Source organism: Pituophis catenifer, unplaced genomic scaffold (genome assembly GCF_029215685.1).
Source record: "Pituophis catenifer annectens isolate HBS135680 unplaced genomic scaffold, rPitCat1.0.hap2 SCAF_1, whole genome shotgun sequence".
In the NCBI taxonomy this organism is placed as follows: domain Eukaryota; kingdom Metazoa; phylum Chordata; class Lepidosauria; order Squamata; family Colubridae; genus Pituophis; species Pituophis catenifer.
The window spans coordinates 338,237,242-338,256,014 of record NW_027256881.1 but is presented as its reverse complement, the minus strand read 5'-3'; the positions used below and the strand labels follow the sequence as shown (position 1 = coordinate 338,256,014).

Below are 18,773 nucleotides of genomic sequence, written 5' to 3'. Positions count from 1 at the left end.
GCTGGCAGAGGGCTGCAGGAGGCCATCACAGCTGAAAACGGAGAAGGAGGGCCGTGCACGGCCCTCCCAAGCTTCATTTTCACTGGCAGTCTCCACTGGCCAGTCCTTCGCTGTTTCCAGGGTGGCCACGCAGGCCAGATCTAAGCACCCTGCAGGCCAAATCCAGCGCACGGGCCTTGAGTTTGATACCCCTGCTCTAGTACAAGGAGATTGCAACTTTTAGCTTGGGCAAAATATGAGCTTTAAGGACGTATCTGGGGAAAAAAAAGGCTTTTCACTGTTTATTAGTTACATCCATGAAGTTGAGTAAGTTCTTTACCCTTGATGTGGAAAATCTAAGAGTTTGGTACTGTGCGGATTGAAAACTTTTCACCCCTTCTGGTATGAGATGGCAATTTGGGAGCAATAAAGGACCACACAGCTTTGTAAAGAGAAAACTCTATGCGTCAGGATGTGGCAACCATCACTACTTTTGTTGTTATTTATGAAGTCGTGTTCAACCCATTGTGACCCCATGGACAACGTTCCTCCAGGCCTTCCTGTCCTCTACCATCCTCTGGTGTCCATTTAAGCTCACGCCGACTGCTTCAGTGACTCCATCCAGCCACCTCGTTCTCCGCCGTCCCCTTCTTCTTTTGCCCTCAATCGTTCCCAGCATTAGGCTCTTCTCCAGTGAGTCCTTCCTTCTCATTAGGTGGCCACAGTATTTGAGTTTCATCTTCAGGATCTGGCCTTCTAAAGAGCAGTCAGGGTTGATCTCCTCTAGGACTGACCAGTTTGATCGCTTTGCAGTCCAAGGGACTCTCAGGAGTCTTCTCCAGCACCACTACTTTAGGTAGCTTTAATTCAAAATTATGGAGGAGAAGCTCTACCCAGGGCTGTTAGTGACAACAGCTAAAGGGAAGCTCCATAGTCAGATGAAGTCTATGTGCTCCATGCCTGCTTGGAGATACATAGCTGGAAAAAGCTGCAGCCTTCCAATACTGCTTGTTGGAGCATTTTAGGGACCCATTATAAGAAGTGGGACCTGATCCAGCAACTCTCTCCTTAGGTTCTTGGGCTACACTGGTGGGGTGGAATCAGAGGGAAGAAAAGGTTGGATAACAAAATGTCCCCAAGAGAATGAATGAATAAATAAATAAATGAAAGAATGGTTTAACACAACACATGAAACTAACAAAGGATAATGTTTGTGGCTCAGGGTTGAAATGAGGGATGGTTGGTGATCTCTGAGCTTGCTTGCTTTCTTGCAGATATTTCGTTTTACCTAATTTGGATAATGAAATGTCTGCAAGAAATCAACCAAGCTCAGGAAGCACCAAGGACCCCCTCACATATGAAACTGTGTTCCATATAATCATGGCTTCTTTAACAAGCTACAAGCAGCTGGTAAATAGGGACTGCCTTTGCAAAACATTTTTTTTGACAAAAATGAAAAACCCTCGTTTTTCTGTGCTCAATTCTCTATTTTTTTAAAAAAAAAATTACCCTACATATTCGTTGTTAATTTAAACATTTCTCACTTTAGTGTTTTTGTCTAGTTACTTATTTATCACTTTTTAAAATTGCTCATGATGTTATATATTTTATGGTTTTGTTTATCGAATCCATGTTGGTAGCCTTTTTTCCTTTTAATGAAAATGATATAGAAATACCAAAACACATAAATTAACAAAAAACCCATTCAAGGCATAGCTGTACTCTTAGTGAGATTGATTGCACTCTCCTGCGGAGTATTTTTTTTTTTACGGTTTTAATAGCTTTTTTATTGTTTTAATGTTTTCTTAATGATTCTCGTGGTTAATTTGGGGGTAATTTTGTTGCATTGTTTTATCTTTTTAACTCTTTATGCCATTCAGAGTCACGTAGGAGCCATGGTGGTGGCAGTGGTTAGAATGCAATATTGCAGGCTAACTCTGCCCACAGCCAGGAGTTCGATCCTGACTGGTTCAAGATTGACTCAGCTTTCCATCCTTCCGAGGTCCATAAAATGAGAAGCCAGATTGTTGGATGCAATAGGCTGACATTGCAAATTGCCCAGAGAGTACTGTAAAGCATTACAGAGTGGTATATAAGTGCTATTGCTATGCTATATGTGAGATGGGAGGGCTATACAAATTTACTAAAATAATAATAATGTAATGTAATGTAATGTAATGTAATATATTATAATATAATACAACAAAACAAAACCTGTTTGCTTGAACCGGTGCGAACCAATAGCATTTCACCCCTGGATAGAATCAAGATCACATGAAGTGTTAATACCTCATTATAATGCCTTGGTAAGGCCACACTTGGAATACTGCATTCAGTTTTGGTCGCTATGATGTAAAAAAGATGTGGAGGCTCTAGAAAGAGTGCAGAGAAGAGCAACAAACATGATTAGGGGACTGGAGATTAAAACATATGAAGAACGGTTGCAGAAACTGGGTATGTCTAGTTTAATGAAAAGAAGGACTAGGGATGACATGATAACAGTATTCCAATATCTTGGGGGCTGCCACAAAGAAGAGGGAGTCAAGCTATTCTGCAAAGCACCTGAGAGCAGGACAAGAAGCAATGGAGGGAAACTAGTCAAGGAGAGAAACAACTTTGAACTATGGAGAAATTTCCTGACAGTGAGAACAATTAATCAGTGGAACAGCTTGCCTCCAGAAGTTATGAATGCTCCAAGACTGGAAGTTTTAAATAAGATGTTGGATAACCATTTGTCTGAAGTGGTGTAGGGTATCCTGCCTAAGCAGGGGGATTGGAGTAGAAGACCTCCAAGGTCCCTTCCAACTCTGTTAATCTGTTAAATGTTATGGGAGACAGACCATCCCTCAAAAAAAGGGAACACGATAATCTCAAAATGTGGACTTTTCCCTCGTTGATATCCCCATTAAGACACACAACTTATTTAACCTAGACTTTCACACGTATGGCTGATACCCAACACCCTCAACCCCTGGAGATTTAGGGCATCGACATCCGATACTCTTGGAGAGGAAAAACTCTTCCCTACAACGGACGTCTTTAAAATACACACACTGGCATGGAAACGTGCACATGTGCATCCTTTGCCCCATATTGGAATTGCCCAATTTTTACCGAATGTGTTTTCTTCAGAGGGCACATTTTATTTTCTTCCGAACGGATGCATTTGCCTTCTGCGCCAATGAATGGCACATTCGTTCAGGATGGGGTGATCATTTGCACAGATAACATAAATGTTTGCATGCAACCCCTCCTAGCAATCTGGGCCCTTAAAGCCTCCATTCTCCGCAGCAGTCATTCTCAGGGGCCAGCCGGTCAGAGGCCAACGGTAGGACAAGTGATTTCTCTTCCTACTGACTCATAAGCTTCTCTTCTTTGCAAGCTTAGTTCTTGCAAAGTCATTTCTGAAACGCAGCTTCGCTTTTCTTAATGCTACCGTTTATTTTAAGCAATGCAGGCAGAAAACAAATTGAAATGGCCACAGGAAAAGGTTAACCACGGTGTGTGCTCACACTGTTGTTGCAAACTCCCCCTTGTTACAGTGAGAGACATCAGCTCCTTTCCCTATTAGAGAGAAAAAATCATGTCTAGTTTACCAAGTGCCTAAGATCTATTAGTTACTAGAAAGGTGAGAGCAAAACGAAAACAGCAATTAGCAAATTACTGAGGATGGTCCTTCTGGGTATTTGCTCCTTGGAAAAGGTGTTCCTAGACTCCTGGCGTTTTGCTCCTATAGACTAACCCAGCTCTCCTACCACAGCTGCACTCTTTGTTTTTTCAATCCTACTAAGAGGATGGAGGGAAAACAAATGCAAGTAAGTGAAGTGTGACATCCCTCCTTGCACCTTGCTATCTGTCTCTCAGCATCCTTTATTACTTTGCACAGAAACTGGGAGGTCACCTTCACAAAACCAGCCACAAAGAGACCAAAAAAAAAAAAAAAATCAAGTCAGAAATCTGCAGTTATCAAAAAAGGGTTTTTTTGGAATAAGGAAAAAAGTACACTTGTTTTTACAATGGGATATAAATTTCTAGTCCTTAGGCACAGCTGCGCTTAAAACATGAGGTCAGAAGCGTAATATCTTTTAACACCAGTATAGATTTTTATTAAAAAATGTGTTGCTTGCCATATTTATAAGTTAAAATAAGCGAGAAGATATGGCTTCTTCTTGCTTATTGGCGTGCAATTCGGAATTACTTCCTCTTCCATACATCTATTTAAAACCATCATTTTTAAGGCCTTAGTCAGGTTTCAAATCCAGCTCCCATCATGGTTGCGATAAACATGATGGAAAAACATTGCACATAGAAAAGCATCATTAAAACTGCCCAGAATATCATCGGACTCCAGCTACCAGCCCTGGACGACATCTTCAAATCTTGCTGTTTGAGAAAGTTGCATAACATTCTCAGAGACTCATCTTGCTTACAATCTTTTTGGACTGTTGCCTTCTGGCAGAAGATACAGAACAATTAAAACTCGGACCAGACGTTTTCTGAATAGTTTTTATCCCAGTGCTATAATTGCACTCAACAATGAACTAAAGGGCTACCATCGGTGAGCTGTTGGACAGCATTACTTGGTCTGTTGTGTGGATGTTTGGGTGGTTTAGGGGTGGGGAATTGTGGTGGGTGGGAGTGTGTTTGGGGATTATTATGTGTGTTGACTTGGTCTTTGGGTGTTGTGAGTTTCGTTGTATGGGTATACTGTGTATACATGTACAATGACAACAAAGTTATTATTGCACATAGAAAATTAGTCCTGTAAACTCTCATCCCACCTGTAAGAAAACTAGAGAGGATGTGGTATAAAACCACCTCTGGATTGCACAGAGGTTTGTAATAAAGGAAGTGTTAAATGCATCAAACAAAAGTAACTTCATTTGAGAAGGCAGGCCTAGGTTGGTTTAAAAAGTCATTTTAGTAGATGTGTAAAAACACTACCAAGAGGAAGTGCAGGAAAAAAACATTAAAGTGAATTGTAAGTTGTATAAAATTGGATAAAAAAATGTCAAAGTAATTTCCAATTTCAAACCCATTATTAAGATCAAGCCAATATTCAATATTACTCAAAATTCAGAATTAACCTATATAATCTATATTATGAATCTGAATGATTAATAAGAGTGTCTATCTAGTTTAAGAATTCTATTCTTATTTAATACATCAAAGAATACCAAATTTATTTATTTAAGAGAAATCCAAATTCTGCATGCAGCAAGTCCTATAGAATATGTAGAACTGTACACCATAAATAATTCCTTAGTTGGACTAATGCAAAGTTCCAAACTTTTACTTTTCTTCAAACACCAGGAACTTCTGTGATGTCCCGCTGCCTGGAAGCGGTACGGGCTTGGATGGGAAGAAACAGACTCAGATTCAACCAATCCAAGACTGAGTGGCTGTGGATACCGGCATCTCGTGATCTAGTGGCCCCGTCACTTATGATGGGAGGGGAGGTCCTAACTCCCTTAGAAAGGGTTCGCAATCTGGGCGTCCTCCTGGACTCACGGCTATCTTTAGAAGATCATTTGACGGCCGTGACCAGGGGGGGCCTTCGCTCAGGTACGCTTGGTGCGCCAGTTGCGCCTTTTCCTAGATCGGGATGTCCTTGCCACGGTCACTCATGCCCTTGTTACGTCTCGGTTGGACTACTGTAATGCCCGCTACATGGGGCTGCCCTTGGGATGCACCCGGAGACTAGTTAGTCCAGAATGCGGCCGCGCGAGTTGTTACGGGGGCTTCTCGGTACTCCCGTGTGACACCTCTCCTGTGCGAGCTGCACCGGCTACCGGTGGTCCTTCGGGTTCGTTTCAAGGTGCTGGTGCTCACCTATAAAGCCCTACATGGCTTAGGCCCGGGGTACCTGAAGGATCATCTCCTGCCATCCTCCCATCGTCCGGTGTGCTCACACAGAGCGGGCCTCCTCAGGGTGCCATCAGCCAGACAATGTCGGCTGGCAGCCCCCAGGGGGAGAGCGTTCTCTGTAGGAGCGCCGACCCTCTGGAATGGGCTGCCCACCAGCCTCAGGACAGCCCCTGACCTCCTCTCCTTCCACTGCGAATTGAAGACGTGGCTTTTTCAGCAAATGGGCTGAATCAGTAGGGGTGATTTTAAATAATTTTAATTAATTTTAAATTGATTTTAATGTTTATGTAATTTTTTGTTCGTTCTTGTAAGCCGCCCTGAGTCCTTCAGGAGAAGGGCGGCATAGGGCCTGGTGGCTCAGCAGACTGATAGCATTGTGATTAACACCAGCTGTCTGCAATTACTGTAAGTTCGAATCTCACCAGACTCAAGGTTGACTCAGCCTTCCATCCTTTCTAAGGTAGGTAAATTGAGGACCCAGTTTGTGGGGGCAATAAGCTGACTTTGTATAAATATACAAAAGTATGAAGGCTATTGCTTAATGCATTGTAAGCCGCCCTGAGTCTCCGGAGAAGGGCGGCATATAAATCAAATTAAAAAATAAATTTAAAAATATATAAATTACATAAATAAATAAATAAACTTGGCAATCTTTTTAATAATCTTTTTGCTTCTTTAAATTAGTGAAATATAATAACAATAAAATAAGATGACAGTGACAATAGTGAGAGAAATTATACCAAGCAATTATAGTTCAAGTTTTTAAAGCTTGAGTTTTAGAATTTAAAAATTCATAGCATTAGTACTGAACTCCCTCAATCTATTAAAATAGTATTAAATCTAAATCCCATAGAAAGATACTGTTCCATCTTCTTCGTTTTTACAAAATACAGACATTTGGTTCGTTAATGTAAAGCAATTTTCTCTAACTTTCCTCCCAAAAGATTGTAAAATCAGACATGTCTCATTTGACAACCGCTTCGCTTAGCAACTGAAATTCTGCTCCCAGTTGCAGACATAAATTGAGGACTATCTGCATTTTCCCACCAATATAGCTCTAACTCCTTGAATAGATTGTGGAATAGCTAGTCCTCGATTTACAACAGTTCATTTAGTGACCCTTCAAAGTTACAGCGGCACTGGAAAAAGTGACTTGTCCATTTTTCAGTTATGACCTTTCCAGCATTCCCATAATCATGTGATCAAAATTCAGATGCTTGGCAATCGGTTCATATTTATGACCGTTGCTGTGTCCCAAGGTCATGTGACCACCTTTTGCGACCTTTTGACAGGTAGTCAATGGGGAAACCGGATTCACTTAACAAACAGGTTACTAACATATCAACGATAGTGATTGGCTTAACAATGGTGAAAAGGAAGATTGTAGCATGGGGCAAAATTCACTTAACAAATGCCTCTTAGCAACAGAAATTTTGGAACAGAAATCTATTGTGATCGTAAGTCGAGGACTACCTGTAAGCTTCCTTTCTTTCAGAAACAGGGCAGAGGTTTTGAAGAGGCTGATGAAATATCTTCTATGACATTCAAAGAAGCTTAAGCGATAATTCAGAGGCAGAAGCTTCAGTGCCAGCTCTTCTATACGATACCAAAGCCTTTATTTCAAGCATCAGTAATCTTATTATACTGAAAGTGACCTATGAGGATTTCGGCTTTCTCTCAAGGCCATATTAGCAGAGTTGTGACCCTGGAAATTTTGCAGGTCCAAATTCTCCACGAAAAGCTTTCTGTTTCAATCTACTTGGGGTGATTTTTTTGAATATATTTTATTCTTCCACTGTCTGTTAGCCAACATTTTCAACATTCTCATTTTTTAACTACATAAATAATTTCTTTAAAAGCTTCAAATCTTGTAAACTAGGCTGGGTGGAATTTTGGTGGAATCAGCCCACATTCTTGTGCATGACAATAAATTGAATAGGCTGACAGGAACGATATTTGTTTGCAAAATAAAAAAGGAAAATCTGGATTGTTCCTTTGCAAATAAATTTGTGAAACTCTGCCTTGGTGATCAAATATATCTGAATCTGAAAAGCAGGCAAGAGACGATGGATAGATGATTTCTCTTTTTTGTTGTTGTTCTGGCTTGTTTTTCCTTTTCTCTCTCCTTTTCTTTTTTTAGGTAGGTGACATGATTAGAAGTTAGGAATGAGAAAAAGAAAACGTCTTTTTAGGGTGACATGATTAAAAGTTAGAATAAGAGATAGAAATAAGAGAAGGGGGAATATTAGTGTATACACTTTTATATAATAAAATAAAAGCAATAACAAGAGAAAGGAGCCTTGGTGGCGCAGCGGACTAAAGTGCTGTTAAGTAGCACTTAGCTGCCAGCTGCCTGCAATTACTGCGAGTTCAAATCTCACCAGGCTCAAGGTTGACTCAGCCTTCCATCCTTCCGAGGTAGGTAAAATGAGGACCCGGATTGTGGGGGCAATAAGCTGACTTTGTATAAAAAAAAAGAACACCGCTTGAGGGGGGGGGGGGCAAAAGCCCTACTAAGCAGGTATATACAAAAGTATGAAGGCTATTGCTTAACGCATTGTAAGCCGCCCTGAATCTCCGGAGAAGGGCGGCATATAAATTGAACCAATAAATAAATAAATAAATAAATAAATAAATAAATAAATAAATAAATAAATAAATAAATAAATAAATAAATAATTATTATTATGGTTCATCACACAGTAAACCAGGTGTTTATAGCCTAGATTTGGCATTTTTATCCACTTATCAAGTCCAGTGGTGGGATGCAACCGGTTTAACAACCGGTTCGGTGAGTGCACGCTTTGTGTGTAGTGTTCAAAATACAGCAATTTGAAGCTCAGCTGCTTACCTTCTAAGGCAGCCCTGGTAAGTCGAACAGTGGAGGCGCGAAAATCAGCTGTGCCGCTCAGATCAGCTGAGCCAGAAAGGAAATATAGGACAGGATAGGGTGGGGGTGGGTGGGTGGGGCCAGCTGATCGACGGCACTACCGATTCGCTCGAACCGGCTGAATACCACCTCTGATCGAGTCCTTCCCAAGGACCTGAGAATAGGCAGTAGTTGTTTGATGGTGTGAAATTATTGCAGGATGGAAGCTGTTCCAAATAAAGCTGCTATTGCCAATGTTGACAGTGTTCAAGTGATGCTCTGATTGTTTTGGGAGAGGACCCAAGGCACATGTTACCATTATTATCCTTAAAATATATTAAAGCCACCCATCCTAAAAGTCTCGGAGCAGCTTACAACATCCAAACATTCAAACCAGTTAAAAGCAAGAAACAAAACAGAGCTGCTGGACTATCTTAACAAAAACACAACAGGGATACTCACAGATATACTAAATCCAGGCCTTGGAACACAATAGACATTCATAAGCATCCTGAGTCAACACTGAGTTATATGCTAACAGGGACCCCACCCCTAAAATTGTAAAGGCACAACTTTTTAATTTGTTGTTGTGTTAATTTTAATTGTCCCAAATGTGGTTTTTCAAGAAGAAACAGAGCTTTCTGGTTTTCTTTGAAGACATTTCGCTTCACGTCCAAGAAACTTCTTCAGCTCTGACTGGATGGTGGGAAATGGAAGAACCATCTAGTCCAGTGGTTCTCAACCTTCCTAATGCCGCGACCCTTTAATATAGTTCCTCATGTTGTGATGACCCCCAACCATAAAATTATTCCTAAGACCATTGAAAATATGTGTTTTCCGATGGTCTTAGGCGACCCCTGTGAAAGGGTTGTTCGACCCCCAAAGGGGTCCCGACCCACAGGTTGAGAACCACTGATCTAGTCAGAGCTGAAGAAGCTTCTTGAATGAGAAGCGAAAAGTCTTCCAAGAAAAACCAGAAAGTTCTGTTGTCTCTTGAAAAAAAGCATCTTTGGGACAACCATGACCTGGATGACTGAGAATCTTTACAGACTTTTCATGTCCTCCGATTAAATTTAAATTCAATGAAATTATTCCAAAATCATTCTACACACTTATTACTCCTTGTAGGTTTCCATTTTAAGTGGGACTCAGAGGACCAAACTCAATGTCCTGGACACAGAAACCACAGGGAGGATATCCTCAAAGGATCAAAGGGATTGAAAACAATCCCCAAAAAGAAACCAGAAAGACCTGAAACGTCAGCTTTCTGATTTTACCCATGGTGACTGGTCGCCGTGCTAAAAAAGTACTTGGAGCTCTATTGCAATGGTGGCTAGGTGACTTTTGAGGAACAGGAAGCAAACACTGTTTTTTTTAAAAATGCAGAGAAGTTCATTCTCCCTAGTCCAGTGATGGCGAGCCTTTTCAGCACCGAGTGCTGAAAAGGGAGTGCGGGCGCGCTCATCTGGCCCGCAACCAGGAAGAGGAGCTGCCCAGGGGGCATGCGCACATCGGAAAATGAACTTCCAGTTTCTGGTGCACACTTGCACACTGGCCAGCTAGTCTTCTGATTACTGGCCAGCTAGTCTTCTGGTCATGCGCGCATGACGATCAGCTGACCGACGCACATGCTCATGCAGGAAAACGGAAGACCAGTTCTTCCGGGTTCCAGGACTGCCGCACGCACGAAGGCCAACTGATCATCACATGCGCATGTGCACCAGAAACCCGGAAGAGGAACAGGCAATGCTGCGCATGCCAGGCAACACTGGTCCGTGTGCCACTTCGGGCACGTGTGCTATAGGTTCGCCATCACGGCCCTAGTCCCTTGAACCATTCAAAGACAGAGGTTGAAACCAAAACAGAGGCCAGGTGTCAACTTGCAAAGCTTTCAAGTTGCCATAAGCAGGAGGGAGGGAGAATTGATAAGAGTTGATTTCCCTAACTGAAGTTACATTCCATACATGCTTCCTAACTGCAATCAGAAGGAGGGTGTTGGATTTCACAGCCAGCCAAAGTGGTTAATTGGAGAATGTGATTTATGACATGGCCAGAGAGGAGGGGAGAGACAGGGTCATAGGGGAACGTAAATCTACGTGGGATTAGTTCTAACTGCATCCAAATATTGCCGAAATGGTGCTCCTAATAAATGACTTGTATTTCTTTTGAAGTTCGGCTCATGGCTCATGAATTAATTAGGGCATCTTTCGGAAACTTCACACCAGGAGCCCCAGCTGTCCAACCCAAGAACTTCCTTGCAGGTTCAGACTGGAGGGTTTATCCAAGAAGGTCAACATCTAATGGCAGCAATTAAGAGGCTTGTTCTTCCACCAAGGATCTCAATAAACATTCCAGGCTTGGTTGTGGGCATGTAAGAAACTCCATACTTCTATAGCCATGATGGCGAACCTATGGCATCCGTGCCAGAGGTGGCACGCAGAGCCCTCTTTGCTGGCACACATGCCGACACCCCAGGCGTTTCTTTCGTGAGCTTCTGTTTCCCTGCAAATGACAAAACAAAAGCTCACGAAAGAAAAAGATCTTACCTCTTGCCGCGCTGCTGGTTTTGGGATGTCCTGCCTCCTGCCGACCAGCTGGTCTTCTGCTGTGCATGTCCACGCATGTGTGTACCTTTTAGTTTGGACATGCACGCGCGCCCAGTTTGGGCACTCGGTGTCTAAAAGGTTCGCCATCACTGTTCTATAGTCTCTGCTCCCCACTTTCCTCTAAGTAAGACTTTCCACCTTAAGGAATTAGGCGGCATAGAAGGATGGGGGAAGTTTGACTAGATGCTTCCTCTGCATTTTCTCTTTGTCATCCTCCAGCATCTGTTGCTTCCCTCAACCTTCTTCTCCAATTCTCCACATCTACTCTTCTTCAGAGCCGCCTTTATGCTCAGCAGGGACATATCACATACTCTGTTATGTTTTGGGGAGGCCAAGAATCAGGGCCTTGTACCACCTTTTCCAATGAAGAAATTGTTATTAAAGGGAATCAGAAAAGATGAATCAACCATAGTTTATGTTTGGGGGGGGGGGGAGAGAGAAGGAGGGAGGGAGAGGAGGGGAGAGAGACTGGAAACAATGGGACCACCATTACCACCAATGTACAGTATACTCTTGGGATTTCTTAGTGGTCTCCTGTCCTATCAAATCCAATCCTTTAAAAGATTAATCTTTTAAATTCAACCAAGGTCAACTAGGTGCCTCTGCCTGCTGGGATCGCTGCTTTTAATTACTAGTTTAATTAGTCCATTTCTAGTCCGTGGGGACTAGAAATGGGATTGCAGGCTGAAGGTCTAGCACCAGGTTAGAAAGCAAGAGATCATAAGTTCAAGTCCGGCCTTGGCCATAGAAGCCAGCTGGGTGTCCTTGAGCCAGTCCCTCTCTCTCTCAGCCCAACTCACTTCACAGGGTTGTTGTTGGGAAAACAGGAGGAGAAAAGTGCGTTGGATATGTTTGTCGCCTTGAGTTATTTGTAAAAAATAATAAAGGCAGGGAATAAGTGTATGTATCTATATCCATTTACTGTATTTCCTCCTAGAGAATCAAGCATGAAACCATGGCTTCATGATCCAAGTACATCTGAACTAGGATACAGGTTGTCCTTGTTTAGTGACCACAACTGGGACCCTCAACTTGGTTGTTAAACAAAGCAGTCTGAAAGTGAAGCCACAACTGTTTACAATCTTACTTCAGCTTTTCTTTGCTTTACAGACCTGAGAAGGTTGTGAACGCAAGGATGGTTGCAAAGTTATCTTTTTTATCACTATCGAACAGTCACTAAGTGAGGACTATCAAGGTCGTCTGATCCAGCACATCTCATCCAGGAAGTAGATCTTCTGCAATGAAGGATCAGATCACCTTACCAAAAATGTCTCCTGGTTTCTAGTTTAGTACCTTAAAATACTGCTGATCTTGTTAAAAATCGTTAACAGGCCTGAGCAAAACTCTGATTTCTGTCAGTCACCATTTTCAAGTTCCAATTCTGCACACTAAGAGTTTCATAAGGCATTTTAAATTAGTATTGCTATTTCCTGACTGACTGACTTTTTAAAAAAGTATATTGAGGGAAATCTGGATTAAAATTGATCAAGGAAAATATTTTGACTATACTAGTGGTTTCCTCATGCTAGATGGGGGATTCTGGGAGTTGAAGTCAGCACATCTTAAAAGTTGCCAAGGTTGAAAACACTGCTCTAAGTTATCCCTCCCGACAAATTAAACCCCAACTCGTTTGAATTTATTGAGGCTGGGAGAAAAATGACTTATTTGAATCCTGATTGCTAAACGGACCAAATGGGTCAAGCTATTTTTCCAAGGCCAGACAAGGAATAATGGATGGAAACTGATCAAGGAGAGATTCAACCTAGAAATAAGGAGACATTTTCTGACAGGGAGAACAATCAACCATTGGAACAGAAGTTGCCTTCGGAAGTTGTGGGAGCTTCATCACTGGAGGCTTTCAAGGGGAGACTGGACTACCATCTGTCAGAGTCTCTTGCTTGGGGGTTGGACTAGATGACCTACAAGGTCCCTAACAACTCTGTTAATGTTAAAATCTGGACCTAAGCCAAGTGTTGTTGTTTTTTTAGTGAAGGGTTTACAGCATGTACCAGCATCCAAGCCTCTTCTAGAAGACCAGGGCAAAACAAATAAATAAATAAAATAAAAAGGCCTCCCATTCTTTCTCTGCCCTCTCTCATTTCCCCAACACAACGCGGTTACCAGCTGGGCCTATTCCATATGCGCAAAAGGCTTACACGCACTTATGTGTCAGGTCGCTTAACGTTCATTTATTCCTTCCCAGGCTGTGCAAAATAGGGTTTGTTTGTTTTTTTCGGCCCACCGCCTCCCCTTTCCCGCATTTCGGGTAAAAAAATAACAAAAAAATCCAATACAATCCAATGGCCCATTTCTTCCTCGCCAAAGCCTAAGTCGTCGGGTGGCTCCCGTTGCGCGGCCCCGCACGTACTCCGCAGTTTTCGGCTTCTCTCCCTCCCTCCCCCCCGCAACCGCCCCATCTTGAAATGCAATGACACGGCCAATTTTGATCCCCCCCCCCTCTCCCTCCCTCCCTCATTTTGCCCCGTCTTCACAGGCATGCATTGCACGCCCGGCAAAGGCCGATTCCCTCTCCTCCGAGCAAAAACAAACGCAAGGGACCAGCAATATATCCTTCCTACTACCCGGTCCCTGTTGTGCGTACAACACACACACACAAACACCACATACGCAAACCTCCCCCCCCATTTTTTTTCTTGGCTCCCAGTGGATAAGCCAAAAGAAGAGCTCCCTTAACACGGTGCAGTGACGGACTTCATCCTCCCACCCACCCAGCCCCCCCCCCCCCCAAATGGGAAAACAGCCTTTTCTTCCCCTCAAAATAATTTCTTCCCCTCAAAGCAAAGTCAATAAATAATTCCCCGGGCAATTGCAAGCATGGGTCATCTTGGTTCCCTCCCTTGCAGTGTCCTTCCCCTCCCCACCCACCCCCCACAACGAGGCAATGCAATGCAATGCGGCGGGCTTTTCGGATAGCCCCCCCCCACCCCCAATAAGAAAATCGCCCCCCCCCTCCTGCCTGCCTTCCTCGATCTGGATTCCACTGACCCGAAAGAGGTAGCGGGAGGCTGCGCTGCGCGCTAGAGTCCAACCGACGGCGCAAAGGAGAAAAAGCAGCGCCTCCGTCCAAGTCAGCCGGGCATTCTCGGCCCACGTCCGGCGGGACAGTTCCCAGCCGCAATCTGTGCAGCTCCGCAGCGCCCCGACTAGGCTCCGGTAACTACGCCGCACCAACTGTTCGTAGCTCGGCATAGGCTCGGGCGCCTGCATCCTTCGCTCCTCCGGCCGCTCTCGCGGCTTGGTCGCGCAAGCACGAGTGGCAAGTGCAAAAGCCGCCTCCTGCCGCAGCCGCCCATCAGCGCGCGCGCGTCGGTCCCGCACCAGCTGTTTGCAGCTGGAAAGAGCGGTGGCGGGGCCCGCTCTGCGCACGCGCGCCGGCACGCGCGCAAGACCTGCCTCTGAAAGAGCGAAAAAGCGAGAAGCCCCGCTTGGCCGCCCGCGGGTGCCGACCTTCGGCGGCCGCCAGAGGGCGCTCGGTAACCCCCCCCCTGCGTTGGAAAGAAGACCACGCTTGTCCAAAGAGCCCGGCGGGGCTGACTCGCGAGTAAAGGCGCGGTGGATCGCAGCCCCCCCTTGCAGTGGATCTCGGTTCCTTCGAAAGATCCTCCAGGATTTAAGGCGGCTTGTTTGCCATCGTGCACGCACGCGGATGCAATGCATGCGTCGGACTGCTTGTTTAAGGGAAGCTGCCAGTTCAACTCCAACGCAAGAGGAAAATCCGCGATTAAATCGGATTTAGATGATCTGCTCTGCCTGGATCTCCCAAGATTTCCCAGCGGCTACACTGGGGATCCACTCCGCTGTAGGGTAAGCGGCGTTGGAAGATGCTATGCGGTCCCGAAATCCTCCCGAGAGATGCGAAACCTGCGGAGGGGTTCAGGTACGACGAGCCAACCTGCCGACCTGAGACTTGGATTGTAGAGCTACGTGGGAACTGGGATGGGGAGGAGAAGGCTTCGGGGTTTGCTAACTGCCCTCTTGAGCTTAGAGACTAAGCTTCGGGCAAAATGCATCCCTTCGCCCTGCAAAGCTTGAACGGGAATTCAGTGGTCGGTGAACCTGGAAGCGTCCGACCCCATTTGGGGATGGCTGCAAATGTCCATTTGCTTTTATGTCCCTCTCTCCCGTTTCCGAATTCAGAAAATTTTACTTCTCGATATAAACACGGGCATAGGTCGAACGGTTGTAAAAAAATAAAAATGTGTTGTAAAAATGGGGCTTGGAATTCTCTATTTTGTATACTTGTTGGGGAAGGGAAGGAGATGTGCGGTAGAAATGCAAGATCTGTTAATTTATGTGGGAGATATATTTTATTTATTTTTACTTATTTTTATATGCCGCCCTTCTCTGGAGACTCAGGGCGGCTTACAATGCTTAAGCAATAGCCTTCATACTTTTGTATATTTTATACAAAGTCAGCTTATTGCCCCCACAAACCAGGTCCTCATTTTACCCACCTTAGAAAGGATGGAAGGCTGAGTTGACCTTGAGCCTGGTGAGAATTGAACTCGCAGTAATTGCAGGCAAATGGATGTTAAATGCTGCCTATATATATATTAATTAAAGGTAAAGGTTCCCCTTGCACATATGTGCTAGTCGTTCCTGACTCTAGGGGGCGGTGCTCATCTCCGTTTCAAAGCCGAAGAGCCAGCGCTGTCCGAAGATGTCTCCGTGGTCACGTGGCATGACTCAACGCCAAAGGCGCACGGAACACTGTTACCTTCCCACCAAAGGTGGTCCCTATTTTTCTTCTTGCATTTTTTACGTGCTTTCGAACTGCTAGGTTGGCAGAAGCTGGGACAAGTAAAGGGAGCTCATCCTGTTACGCAGCACTAGGGATTCGAACCACTGAACTGCCGACCTTTCGATCGACAAGCTCAGCGTCTTAGCCACTGAGCCATATCCCACATAAATTAAAGTACCTGGCAGTAGGCATTTCTACACAGAACCAAACTCCACTGAGCACAATTCCATGATATTTCAGGAAAATTGTCAAGGCGGGATGCTTCTAATGCTATGCATTTGTAAAATTTATAAAATGTTTTTACATTTTAGCCATTCTGTCAGTGTACTCTAGGGCAGGGGTGTCAAACTCAAGGCCCGTGGGCCGGAATGGGCCTACAGGGTACTTAGATCTGGCCGGTGGGGCCACCCTGGAAACAGTGAAGGACTGGCTCACAGTGCTTCTCCCAGCAAAAATCGGTTCCCAAGCTCAGTTTTCGGTTGCCACAGCCTCCTCCAACCCGCAACCCTCTACCAATGTGCGGCCCTCCTGAGCTCCGTTTTCACTGGCAGAAGGTTGCAGGAGGGAACTTGGGAACCCGTTTTCGCAGGCAGAGCGCTCCAGCTACCATAGGCACCCCCAACATGAGTGATGTCGAGCCGGTCACACCTATCCTGGCCATGCCCCCAAGCCCCTCCCAGGTCAAACACAACCCCGATGCCGCCCTCAATGAAATCAAGTTTGACACCCCTGCTCTAGGGGGGAAAAGACAGAGCTAGTCCTCAATTTAGGACCACAATTGAGCCCAAAATTTATGTTGCTGAGAAATTTGTTAAGTGAGTTTGCCCCATTTTAGGACTTTTATTGCCACAGTTGTTAAATGAATTACCACAGTTGTTAAGTTAGTAACATGGTTGTTAAGCGAATCTGGCTTCCCCATTGACTTTGCTTGTTGTGACACAGCCAACCGTCATAAATATGAACCAGTTGTTAAGCATATAAATGTAAATCACATGACCATGGGGATGCTGCGATGGTCTTAAGTGTGAAAAATGGTCATAGGTCATTTTTTTCAGTGCCGTTGTAACTTTGAATGGTCACTAAGCAAACTGTTGTAAGTTGAGGACTACCTGTATGTGACACAACACAGTGAGATTGGTCTGTAATTTTCAACTAGGCTGGGGTCTCCCTTAGGTTAGGCAAGGAGCTGGTTCTGAAAGATAACTCATAGATTGTGCTATGGCATTGGAAAGCTTTTTAAAGAAGTAGGCACATAATCCATCAGGGTCAATAGATAGAGATGGTTTTAGGTTGTGTAGTGCCTTCTCAACGTTATCTTCTGTAAAATCAATATGTAGTAGATCGTTGCAATTAGTTGTACGATTAGGAAATGTGGGGCATGTGCCATTACTGTTAACAAAGACTGAACTGAAGAAAGTGTTGAAGAGGTTGGCCTTAACAGCTTCATCATTACAGTCTTTCCCATTAGGCTCTTTTAGGGGTGGGATGGTTTTCGAGTCTTTTAAGTTTGGTGTTTACAAAATTATAGAAGGTGCAGGTGGATTTCGTGTGTAAGAGTTGTTCCTTGTTTGCAGTGGTATTTGGTGCATTCTGCCTTCATCTGGCAGCATAAGGTTTTGTACCGGCTTTTAAAGTTAGCTACGTAGCCAGTTTTGTTTTTTTGCCAGAGATAATTTTTTTTGATTGAATTACGGGGAATTTGTTTTTTCTGCTTTTGGGGGTTACTAGTGGTACGTATTGTTTAATGACTTGACTTTGAGTAAAAAAGTGTTATAGTGGTCTTCAGCAGTATTACAGCCAGTGAACAGAATGTGCCAATTGAGAGTAGTTGGCTTTTTTGAAGTTATAATTTGGGGTCCCATAATTATGATCATCTTTGTAAGGACGTAAATTGAGACAAAAGCCAATCATGCTGTGGTCACTGTTAGAAAAGGGTTCTTTTATTTGTAGACCATAAATTGAAATTTTAAATTTTAAAATTCAATTTAAAAAGATCACATGTCACTTTTCAGTGCCGTTGTAACTTCAAACGGTCATTAAATGAACTGTTGTAAGTTGAGGACTACCTGTACTCTTACGTCCTTACAATATATGGTAAATTAGATGAATAAGTCCTCTCTTTTTTGTGTGTTTTAATTTCCGGATATTTCAAAACAGCATGAGGTGGGCTGTTCTAGTGGTGGATTGCCCCTGGTTCGCACCGGTTCTATAGAACCGGTAGTAAAACCGGCGGGAGGCTCCGCCCACTGACCCCGACGTCATCAAAATGCTTCTGCGCGTGCACAGAAGAGCGCGCGCGCGCGGCCCCATTACAAACCGGTAGTAAAGGTAAGTAGAACCCACCCCTGGGCTGTTCATAATATGGAGACTTGGAGGGCTTTACTGTGTTATTCTATTCATCAATATCAGCACTATTCATCGATTTCCAACCCACCTGGAAGTATTTAAATTGCTTAAGAAATCCACAAAAAAGACAGGAAGGTAGAGCAGTGGGGGGTTTTTGTCCTTTTTTTTCCAACTTTTGTACAGTAAACTCTTGATTTAATGACCTTCCATGTGGTAGATGTTGGAGGCAGCCAAAAAAAAAAAAAAACTTTGCCATTTTATACATCCCATTCTCATTTAGGTCTAATGCAGTATTTTTTCCAGTTTTAAGATATGTGGACTTCAACACCCAGAATTCACTTGC

The 18,773-nt window shown here is 43.9% G+C and overlaps 1 protein-coding gene across 2 annotated transcripts in view; it reads right to left on the bottom strand.

The window, feature by feature from the left end:
• Window positions 1-14,614, bottom strand: part of CERS1 (ceramide synthase 1) — a 55,360-nt gene extending 40,746 nt beyond the window's left edge. For both annotated transcript variants that reach the window (XM_070931833.1, XM_070931834.1), the window contains exon 1: window positions 14,329-14,614. In XM_070931833.1, coding sequence (XP_070787934.1) covers window positions 14,329-14,550 — 222 coding nt within the window. In that variant the 5' untranslated portion in view covers window positions 14,551-14,614. The remainder of the gene's footprint in view (window positions 1-14,328) is intronic.
• Between the last annotated feature and the right edge of the window lie 4,159 nt (window positions 14,615-18,773).